Raw genomic sequence first — 11,642 nt, forward strand, 5'->3', positions numbered from 1 at the left:
CGTATGTAAGTACATAAAGTCATGCTCTTATCCTCCTTTTTTTTCAAAATGGTCATTTTTCATTTCAGTCCCCGGAACAATTTCTGTTTACCATAAGTCACAGAGAAACATTAAATTATACGCAAAATATTGGAGTCTTTGTGCTATAATTCACATATCTTCTCCTGCCTTATTTTGGAATTGCCCCCAAAATAATGGCATACACTTTGTTGACTGTTCCAGGGGTGCACTCTGTAGTTTGGTAAGCTCTACCACTTCTTTCATTAATGTTCAGCAGCTCCCTGAACATTTTATGGAAAAGTCGTGACTGCTGTTTGTGTTTTGCTTGTTCTCAGTGTAGGAGGAAAAAAAACTGTTCATAATGGTAATATCTAGAAAATTGAAGAACATTTTTTTATTTTTTTATTTTGGTGGCATTATACTGTAATACCCAATCAGTGCATATCTGTTTGTTGTAGTCCTGAACAGACACTGGAATTGCTATTTTCTTTCTCCTCTTAACACTTCAGTCATTCTTTATGCTTTCGGAAACGGTGTCATCAGCATAGCTGCTGTTGAGAGTAGAACACATACAGTTAGGTCCGTAAATATTTGAACAGAGACAACTTTTTTCTAATTTTGGTTCTGTACATTACCACAATGAATTTTAAATGAAACAAATCAGATGCAGTTGAAGTGCAGACTTTCAGCTTTAATTCAGTGGGGTGAACAAAACAATTGCATAAAAATGTGAGGCAACTAAAGCATTTTTTTAACACAATCCCTTCATTTCAGGGGCTCAAAAGTAATTGGACAATTGACTCAAAGGCTATTTCATGGGCAGGTGTGGGCAAGTCCGTCGTTATGTCATTATCAATTAAGCAGATAAAAGTCTTGGAGTTAATTTGAGGTGTGGTGCTTGCATGTGGAAGATTTTGCTGTGAACAGACAACATGCGGTCAAAGGAGCTCTCCATGCAGGTGAAAGAAGCCATCCTTAAGCTGCGAAAACAGAAAAAACCCATATGAGAAATTGCTCCAATATTACAAGTGGCAAAATCTACAGTTTGGTACATCCTGAGAAAGAAAGCAAGCACTGGTGAACTCAGCAACGCAAAAAGACCTTGACATCCACGGAAGACAACAGTGGTGGATGATCGCAGAATCATTTCCATGGTGAAGGGAAACCCCTTCACAACAGCCAACCAACTGAACAACACTCTCCAGGGGGTAGGCGTATTGATATCCAAGTCTACCATAAAGAGAAGACTGCATGAAAATAAATACAGAGGGTGCACTGCAAGGTGCAAGCCACTCATAAGCCTAAATAATAGAAACGCTAGATTGGACTTTGCTAAAGAACATCTAAAAAAGCCAGCACAGTTCTGGAAAAACATTATTTGGACAGATGAAACCAAGATCAACCTCTACGAGAATGATGGTAAGAAAAAAGTATGGAGAAGGCGTGGAACAGCTCATTATCCAAAGCATATCACATCATCTGTAAAACACGGTGAAGGCAGTGTGATGGCTTGGGCGTACATGGCTGCCAGTGGCACTGGGACATTAGTATTTATTGATGATGTGACACAGGTCAGAAGCACCCGAATGAATTCTGAGGTGTTCAGAGACATACTGTCTGCTCAAATCCAGCTAAATGCAGTCAAATTGATTGGGTGGCGTTTCATGATACAGATGGACAATGACCCAAAACATACAGCCAAAGCAACCCAGGAGTTTATTAAAGCAAAGAAGTGGAAAATTCTTGAATGGTCAAGTCAGTCAACTGATCTTAACCCAATTGAGCATGCATTTCACTTGTTGAAGACTAAACTTCAGACAGAAAGGCCCACAAACAAACAGCAACTGAAAGCCGCTGCAGTAAAGGCCTGGCAGAGCATTAAAAAGGAGGAAACCCAGCATCTGGTGATGTCCATGAGTTCAAGACTTCAGGCTGTCATTGCCAGCAAAGGGTTTTCAACCAAGTATTAGAAAAGAACATTTTATTTCCAGTTATTTAATTTGTCCAATTACTTTTGAGCCCCTGAAATGAAGGGAGTGTGTTAAAAAATGATTTAGTTGCCTCACATTTTTATGCAATCGTTTTGTTCACCCCACTGAATTATAGCTGAAAGTCTGCACTTCAACTGCATCTGAATTGTTTCATTTAAAATTCATTGTGGTAATGTACAGAACCAAATTTAGAAAAAAGTTGTCTCTGTCTGAATATTTATGGACCTAACTGTACCAACCTTATGGGTATTCATCCATTTTGCAGACAATAGTGGCCCATCCCTGATCCACTGTATGGTGTCTGTCTCTGCCTTTTTTGGGAAGTTTGTTTTGTTTTGTTTTTGGAAAACTTTTTTTTTTATATGAATTGTTCCACATACACCCATTTTGAAAAGAGATGGGCATGTACAGAATCATATATTGTGTAACTAGTTCTAAGCAATGAAAACTCTAGCAATGACATTACTGAAACACATAGTCCAATCGCATACACAACTCAACTTTGCTGAGACATTTTATGTGAATTTACAGAAATTTTGCATTCACAGAACCTTTGTTACCCATTGTAATTATACTGTCCATTTATAAAATAATGAAAGCAATTTTAAATGGACTTGTCACAATTTTTTTCAAGATAAACATTCATGATATTTATAGGAATCCATGGTTTCTGTTTTAATTTATAGTGCAATACAACTTATAAAGGAGATAATAACCTTTTAACACTAGTTGTGATGATGCCAAACAACAAGAAGGATAACCATTGTGTCATGCTAAACCTTTCTTGTGATTTCTGGACTCTGGTGGGTTCTCTAATGGATAATATGTTCCCTATACTATAGCTTTCATGTTTACAAAGAATTTTGCAAAACAGTGTCAGTGTATCAATGTTCAGTATATAGAGGAGAGTATACAAGGCAAGGGGAAACCTATAGATGTACTCATCCAGAGGCCAGTGGCAGCATTTTAAGCTACTAAGCCTAGTATCCCAGACATATCATTAAGAGGCAGGCATTGTAACACTTTTGAGTGCTTGTTTCCTTCCAAATCTTGCTCAGGAAGCAGATATCAGACATGACAACATATCCTGACTGCTGCTGAGCCTATGGTTTCTGTAACAAACATTTGGATTCGTGCTATCTCATATGGTCACTGACAAGCCTGGTGATTGCCTATATTCTGTAGCATTTTAGGAGTCATGGACAACCTATGTAAGCATTGACACCAAGGGGTACAAGAAGGAGCACAGTCTGCCTAATTTTAAATAGAGGCAGAAGACCTTTATTAAAAAAAATTGGACAGGCATTTGGATTTGTGTTTTGTTTATTTTGTAGTATGATACTGCTTTTGTTTATTCCTCTCTATGTAGTTTCTTTTTGTTTTAAACAAATAATGTTTGTTAATTTCTGGCCTCTTCCTGTTGACTAGAGCTTTGCAAAGTGTTCTTTTTATATAGGTATGTCTGTTTGGAGAAATTACTAGTGCTACTTGTAGAGCTGGCATTCCTTTTCCTCATTATCATGTCTTTTGCTTTGTTTTCATAGAGATCCTAGTGAACTCCTAAAGTTTATCAAAGAGCTGGAGTATAAAAGTGAAAAGCTAAGTGAGCGTAACACAAAACTCCAAAAAACTGTGGAAGGATGCGAAGAGGTCAACATCCACCTACAAGAAGAGATAGCCAGCTTGCGTCATCATCTAAAAAGGTAAGTGATCATGATCTGAATAGTTTGTTTCAACATGCTGGCATGCTGAAGACTAATTCAAAGAATCAAAAATGAAAACATGCTGCCTAAACAGTACCTCACCTGAAACCGACCTTACATAACTACCTGGATTTTGGACCAGACAGCAAATGACTGACATCCCAGATCATTTATTGATTGTGTGGTACACAGTCACTCACTTATATCTTTCTTTCTTCTTGCACACTTCATTTGTTTGGCTCAATAATAATCTACCATGTTTACACTGTCTATTACTTTTATGGATTCTCGTTTTACCTAACTGTGTATCATGTACTTGTTGTTCCTATTCATTTTTTTACCTTATAATGTACATTTTCTTTTTATATTGTGTATACCCTTCACCCTGAATTTGAGTAAGTAGGGTTTAAAAGTGATGGACAGATATTCAGTGGTTCCTCTGTGCCTCATTCCTAAAGTATTTTGTTAAGTAAATATGTAACCAATTAAAACAACTTTATTTATACTTAGGGGTGCATGATTATGACAAACTTGCTTATTGATATTATTGCTTGTGATATTATAATTGTAATGATTAATTTCACTTAACAGTGCAAGGAAATGTAAATCTTGTCTTGTCAACTGCATATACTGTATTCTGTTTAGACACAGCACAGTAAAATCCGCACTCTGCAGGGAACCACTTAAAAATTGTTAATATGAAGTTGCCAAATGCTGGATTAGTTTAAAAATGAAAGATTTAGCATTGAAAATTTTTTCTTTTTATTTTTTACAATAAAGATACTGCACATTTATTGTAGAATTTATCTCAATGTTTTTTTAATACAGCAATTACAGTAAATTAAGTATAACACATAGAGATGCTCCAGTCGATCAGCCATCAATCTAAGTTGGCCGATTTTCACAAAAAAAAAACTTGATCAGTGATCGCTAAATTGGACGATCATGAAAAACAATCCATTCAACCCCAGCTTTTCTAGGATGTATGTAATTTAGTTGAAGTGCTCATTTACTCACAGTATTACAGTCATCTTTTTCTAGCAAATTTCCAGTAGTGTAAACAAAGCAAGTCAAGGGTTTTTTTTCACAAGAGACAGAGAGATGATTGGAATATTATCCTTTACATTATCATTTACATTTAAGAAAGTAGAGTAATAAACCGAAAAAAAGGAAATGGAGAATTCTTCCTGTGCATTTAGACAAATGGCAATAAAAGGTATTTTGATGAATTCACACCTTTTTATTGTATCCTTTAAGTTAAAATGGACACCATTTCAGTTTGAACAGCAAACTTGTTTTAAGTGCAGCAGCTTACATGTTTAATTGGAAATAGGAAAGATAAAGACAAGTTGCTGCTTAGTAAACAATAGACTTGTTAGCTTTACAGAAAAATGTGTCTTTTACTTTCTTTACATTTGTTAAGCATGTTAGTTTTGTGTCTTCTTGACAAAGAACTTATGAACATTTGATATATTTTTTAAAGATTTGTACTGTGTTTATTTATTGCTCTGTGTCATACCGTATACGTTTGGGAAGAAACAAGTACTGCATTATTAAAATGGTAATCCATATTTATAATTACACCTCAATAATTATGAAGAAAGAAACACACCTGTATAAACATGGTAAATGTATACTTTAACAGTAAAAATTTGTAATTAATGATTAAATGATGAATGATTAAAATGATTAAAACATATAAGTGCAGGTATATTTACATTTAAGCAGTGTTTAATTACTGATATGATTTAAGTAGATGTGTGAGTGTGTATATACATACAAAAATGAAACAAAATTTTATACAGTATACAAAATTAAATTGCTTGTAACATATTTCCTAATGAGCAAAAATAATTTTCCTTATTTACATTTGTTATTTATTCATATTAAACTGTAAGCTGTTTTCACTTTTTGTAACTTTATATTAACATTTTTACAGTGTCTTGTTAGCTATGTAAGAAATATTATTTTATTCATAGACGCTGCACTGTTTAAGATGCTGCACAGGTCAAGTACACAACAAACCGATAGTGATGGGGCCAAAAATGTAACCCTGGTTTCTGGTGTTGTAATTCTTTTTACAAAGGTTTTAAATTGAAATTCATAAGTATATTTTGTTTCCTCTCATAAAAATTTTTGTACCACAAAATAAATTATAAAACCTGTTATATAAAGTAAAACCTCACTCTTGCAATGCATTGAAAATATATACATCTTAAATCTAAACAGTAAGAGACACACACATGCTAAATGGAGAACTAGCAATGGGTCTACTTATCTTAATCTTTTCAAAAGACTCCAAAGTCCATGTTTTATCATGGTAAAGCCCCAAGGTTATTCTATTCTCACTTTAAGACTCTTTATTATATAAATCTAAACAATGTCCCAAATTCTTGGGCTGGGTTATCAGCACTGATGTCCCGATTTGATTTCAATTCACATTGTACGGATTTGATTTGATAATTGATTTTATCTTGATTGAATTAGCATGCACTGATATATTTGAAGCGCTGGCTTTTTTAGAGATTACTTAACCATGGATAAAGAACATTAATATAATGTGACAAATTTTAATAACACTTCATTTGAAGGGAAATACATAGTGACTTCATGCATAAGCGTGGAATGACATTTAAGAAGCAGTACTTGAATAGTAATGAATAGTTAACATCAGTATTTGCAAGATGTTGAACAAAATATTATTGCTCTTTTGATAAAAAAAAAATTCACAGCCCTGCATGCGTTCAAAATTCACCATAATTTAACTACCATGTATCACTACATCAGAGTCCACACATATTATTGTTTTAATACAGTGTAATGACATCTTCTTTGTAAAACATCTATATCATCTTGTGAATATTATTATAAAATGATCAAATACTGCTTCTTAAATAATAAGTATGTTATTCAGTAACCTATTCATGTGTTATGAATCTCCATGTATTCGTCCTTCAGTTAAACAGCCAGATTTATTCCCCTATTGGACATTTAAAATAATCTTGAATTAGTCAAAATTAAATATACAGGTGGAAGACTTGCATCTTACCTGTAATCTACAGGTTACACATATCTTCAGTTGCTCAGGTGTATCAATCACATTAATCAGTCTCAGAAATGTGCCCTCAAAGTTCCACCTCAGACAAAAAGGAAGCATTTTAAAATGAGAATCTAAAGCTGATGTATGTTGACAGTGACCTTGGATGAATGGAACATAAAAGATAAAGAACCAGCCATCGTTCTTGGCTGGTTGAGGTTCATTGCAAACTTTTTCCACTGTAGCAGTACAGCTAGCCAAGTGCTTAAAGAGGAGCAATGTTTATTGGACTTGCCAACATACAAACATGGGATTGATGCAGTCCTGCAATGAAACAACGCATTGGAAAGGAAAAGGGTATTTGGAACAATAACCAGCTATCTCAGCAGCGAAGTTGCTCCTGGTGTGACTGGCATTCATTGCTCTTGTCTACAACACATCCGCCACAGGTACCAAGTCATTTTTAATGTGGTGACATGAGAGAAGTGGTGATGCTTTTGCTTAAGATCTTCATAAAGCCTAAGTACAATAACTTCACTTATTTGCTTTTTACTTGGTATAGCATACTTCAGTTCCAAAACTTGTATCATTTGTCAAAAGTCCTCATTTTCAACAACGCTTGCTTTCACCCACTTGCTTTGCTGAGCGAGGCACGTTGTAGGGTCTGTTATGTTTACAGATATAAATTGTTATGGATTCTGTTATTTTTAGGGCACAAGGCAAATTAAATGGAAGCATGGAGCTCCAGTAAATACCATCTCTAGTGCAGATTGTTTAGGCTCTACTTGTTTGGATGTAGATTGAAATTACATTTATGGTTGACGTTGGGATAAACGATTTCTCAAATTTGTTGTGTTACAACAATTCTTAACTTCTGAGTTGCATAGCTTATATATGGCTTTCCTTTTGTCCACTTGCTTTTTACCAACGCACTGTTTGAATCTGTAGCAAGTCCACACATCTGATTTAAGTGTAGGCACTAATTTCAATTGAGGAGAACCCACCAATTTATGCAGTTTAGTAAAGTGCTTTTTTCATAGAAAGATTTAACAAGTGCATTAGTGACATTTACTGGATTGGACACCAAAAATGAAGTTGAGCAAAAATGTACATACAGTGATCCCTCGCTATATCGCGCTTCGCCTTTCGCGGCTTCACTCCATTGCGGATTTTATATGTAAGCATATTTAAATATATATCGCGGATTTTTCGCTGCTTCGCGGGTTTCTGCGGACAATGGGTCTTTTAATTTCTGATACATGCTTCCTCAGTTGGTTTGCCCAGTTGATTTCATACAAGGGATGCTATTGGCAGATGGCTGAGAAGCTACCCAACTTACTTCTCTCTCTCTCTCTCTCTCTCTTGCGCTGACGTAGGGGGGTGTGAGCAGGGAGGCTGTTCGCACACCTAGACGATAGGGACGTTTCTACCTTCTGTGTGCAGCTGCTTCCTGAAGGACATGCTGCACGGTGCTTCGCATACTTAAAAGCTCAAAGGGCACGTATTGATTTTTGACTTTGTTTTACTCTGTCTCTCTCTCTCTCTCTCTCTCTGTCTCTCTCTCTCTCTCTCTCTCTCTCTCTCTCTCTCTCTCTCTCTCTCTCTCTCTATGTCTCTGCTCCTGACGGAGGGGGTGTGAGCTGCCGCCTTCAACAGCTTTGTGCCGCGGTGCTTCACATACTTAAAAGCAAACAGCCCTACTGATTTGTTTGCTTTACTCTCTGTCTTTCTGACAGACTCTGCTCCTGACGGGCACTCCTTTGAAGAGGAAAATATGTTTGCATTCTTTTAATTGTGAGACGGAACTGTCATCTCTGTCTTGTCATGGAGCACAGTTTAAACTTTTGAAAAAGAGACAAATGTTTGTTTGCAGTGTTTGAATAACGTTCCTGTCTCTCTACAACCTCCTGTGTTTCTGCTTAAATCTGTGACCCAAGCATGACAATATAAAAATAACCATATAAACATATGGTTTGTACTTCGCGGATTTTCTTATTTCGCGGGTGGCTCTGGAACGCAACCCCCGCGATGGAGGAGGGATTACTGTATACTAATCGAGCAGACTAGAGATTCACAAAGTCGATCTTGTGTCATTAAGAACCGACATTGAATTGCTGAAATAAAAAATAACAATTAATTGGAAAATCGATATTTTTACCCAGGCATACCAAATTCCTCAACAGCCTGTCACAAAGACACAGCTGCAGTCTTTTAACTCCCACTAGCTGGTTTGACTGTTACTATGACAGAATACTTCACCCTTTCTCTTATATCTTTGACCTAAGCCATAGACTTGAGAACCAGAACAACCAGAAGCAATGCCAAATGAGTGTAACAGATCATATTAGTACATCCTGGATGGATAGTAGTTTTTCTTGCCAGAACTCAAGGCATCCAGTGTTTCTAGATGGTAGGTGGTTCTTTGTCTTGTGTTTGTCTTACGCAGTAAGCTGAACAGCCATCTGGACCGGCGTGGTCTCTGTATGGAATTAGTGGAGTGAGATATGTTGAGCTTCTGTATACCTCTGAATTTTTGCTAGTCTTGTATGTCTCTGCTGCTTTTCTTGGACCAGTAGGACATTGTAGTGTAGGAGCCGACTCCCCCTCATATTCAGGCCTCTTGCCCTGTGACCAGTGCTCATTATGTTTTAGTCCTTGCATCTTATAGCAACTCAGCTTTTCACTCGTGGGCTGGGGCATGCTTTTTCTGTCCTTACAGACTTATAGCCCATAGTTAATATGCATGTAGAAGTTCATACATGGTTCTGACCTTGTATTCTCTGTTGAGAACAGGCCTTATGAAAGCTTATGTATTTTCTGAGTTAGAACGAGCATATTCTATGATACATGGATCTGATTGGTACTGTTTAGCCATTATTTAGTTCTTTGTGGGACCGTATAATTGTGCAGTTTTTTATGCTACTTCATAAAAGCTCATGGGACCTGCCTAGTATATGTAGATTTTCTTTGTTTAGACTGATTTTTTAAATTATCCTACACATATGCATGTTAAGTTAATTTGTGACTAAAAATTGACCCAGTATGAGTAATTGAGTGCTGATGTGTACATATATGTACCCTGTGGTATAGTGTTGTCATTTTCAGCACTAGTTTCTGCCTTTTGCCCTTTTCAGCCAGGGTAGGTTGTTATTCCCATTGACTCTGTAATCGAATAAACTGTTTCAGAAAATTGATTAGTGGATATTTGTTATTTTCGAACAGCAGAAAATTTTAAAAATAAAATGCAACATTTAAACACTATTTATATTGAAGAAGTCTGTGGCACTCATAACAATAAACATGGCAATCTACTGATAATTATTATTAAGGGTGTGAAACTTAAAAGAGAAAATTACATATTTCAGATAAATATGCTAATACATTTAAAACTGCAAGTGTAATTAACAGGAAGGAAAACACATAGGCCTTTTTATGTACATTATGATATACTAGCCAACACACGGTGTAGCATACGCCACATAATTATTTATTGATGGGTGAACACTTCCTGAACGACACAGTTGTCCAAATGGGGTGGGTTTGAGGATACGACTGTGAGTGAATGAAAAGATGGAACTCTGGAGAGAGCAACATACAGTTGTCCGTGACTGAAAACTGGTTTTGGCAGATACAGGCATATCGTTTTGAAAGTTTGTCCCTGTGCCTTATTAATTGTCATTGCAAAGGCCGATCTAACAGGAAATTGTCTGCGTGTAAAAGTAAAAGGCAAATTTGAATCTGATGGGGTCAGGGATATCCAGGGAATAAGGACAGTTTGTGAGGTAGGAGCTGCGATAGTTTTACACTCCAGCACATTGCGGTGAATGCTGGTAACAGTCAGTCTAGTGCCATCACAGAGACTTCTTGCTGGCATGAGGTTCCTGAGAAGCCTGACGACTGAACCAATTTTAATTTTGAGTTTATGCGGAGGCATGCCAGTGGGAGTAAGACTGTTTAGAAATTCTTCGGGGAATGAAACTTGATCTGCGGGATCGTCTGTGACGATGGAGGCAATGCTGGTGAAAGTTACTTCGTCGGTAGGGATAAGTTTCAGTACTTGTTCATTAAGGTGTAGCGAGTCTTCGTTGGTGACGCTTAATATAGCTCACGTACTGAGTTGTTCTGGAGTCACAGGTGAGAAGTCGATATCGCCATATAGTTGTTGAACGGGATCAGAAATAAAAGGAAAACAATGTGAAGGTAATGGACGTGGGAGGAGTGTTAGAGTTGGTGGGCGGGGCTCTGTCGTGCGTGCCATGGTCGGCTGCTTAGTGAATTGTTGGCGGGCGTGGCTCTGTCTTACGTCTTGCGTGCCATGGTCGGCTGCCTTAGTGAATTATGGGCGTGGCTCTGTCTTGCGTCTTGCCTGCCATGGTCGGCTGCCTTAGTGAATTATGGGCATGGCTCTGTCTTGCGTCTTGCCTGCCATGGTCGGCTGCCTTAGTGAATTATGGGCGTGGCTCTGTCTTCCTTCTTGCGTCTTGCCTGCCATGGTCGGCTGTCTTAGTGAATTATATATATAGATCCTGTTAATTGTGATGCCTGAGAATAAATATTTTTTTAGCAGGGATCAAGCAGACATCTTGAGCATGCACAACCTTTTCATAGTTAATACTTCTAAGCATAATGTTACATAATGATGACAACAAATTTAGCAAACTTGCTATATTTTATTGTTGAATCTCTTTCAGAATACATGGTAGTATATGTAAAATGTAAAAATTGTAAAAAAGCAAATAATAAAATAATCTCAAGATGCATTACAGTGTTTGTACTGTTTCCTATTTTCAGCTCTCAACAGGCGCTGGAACAATCAAAATGTTTTTCAGATGAATTGGAAGACTGGAAAGGCATTGCCAAAACTGTTGAAGAGAAAAATAGCAATCTGACTCGCCATAACCAGCATCTGGT

General features: G+C 36.9%; 1 protein-coding gene across 1 annotated transcript in view; it reads left to right on the forward strand.

The window, feature by feature from the left end:
* LOC114661339 (protein KASH5-like) overlaps positions 1-11,642 on the forward strand; it is an 81,578-nt gene that overhangs the window by 14,240 nt on the left and 55,696 nt on the right. Inside the window, exons 3-4 of the mRNA XM_051933886.1 lie at positions 3,536-3,694; positions 11,523-11,640. Of these exons, the coding sequence (XP_051789846.1) occupies positions 3,536-3,694; positions 11,523-11,640 (277 nt within the window). The remainder of the gene's footprint in view (positions 1-3,535; positions 3,695-11,522; positions 11,641-11,642) is intronic.

This window comes from Erpetoichthys calabaricus, chromosome 11 (genome assembly GCF_900747795.2).
Source record: "Erpetoichthys calabaricus chromosome 11, fErpCal1.3, whole genome shotgun sequence".
NCBI classification, from domain to species: Eukaryota; Metazoa; Chordata; class Cladistia; order Polypteriformes; family Polypteridae; genus Erpetoichthys; species Erpetoichthys calabaricus.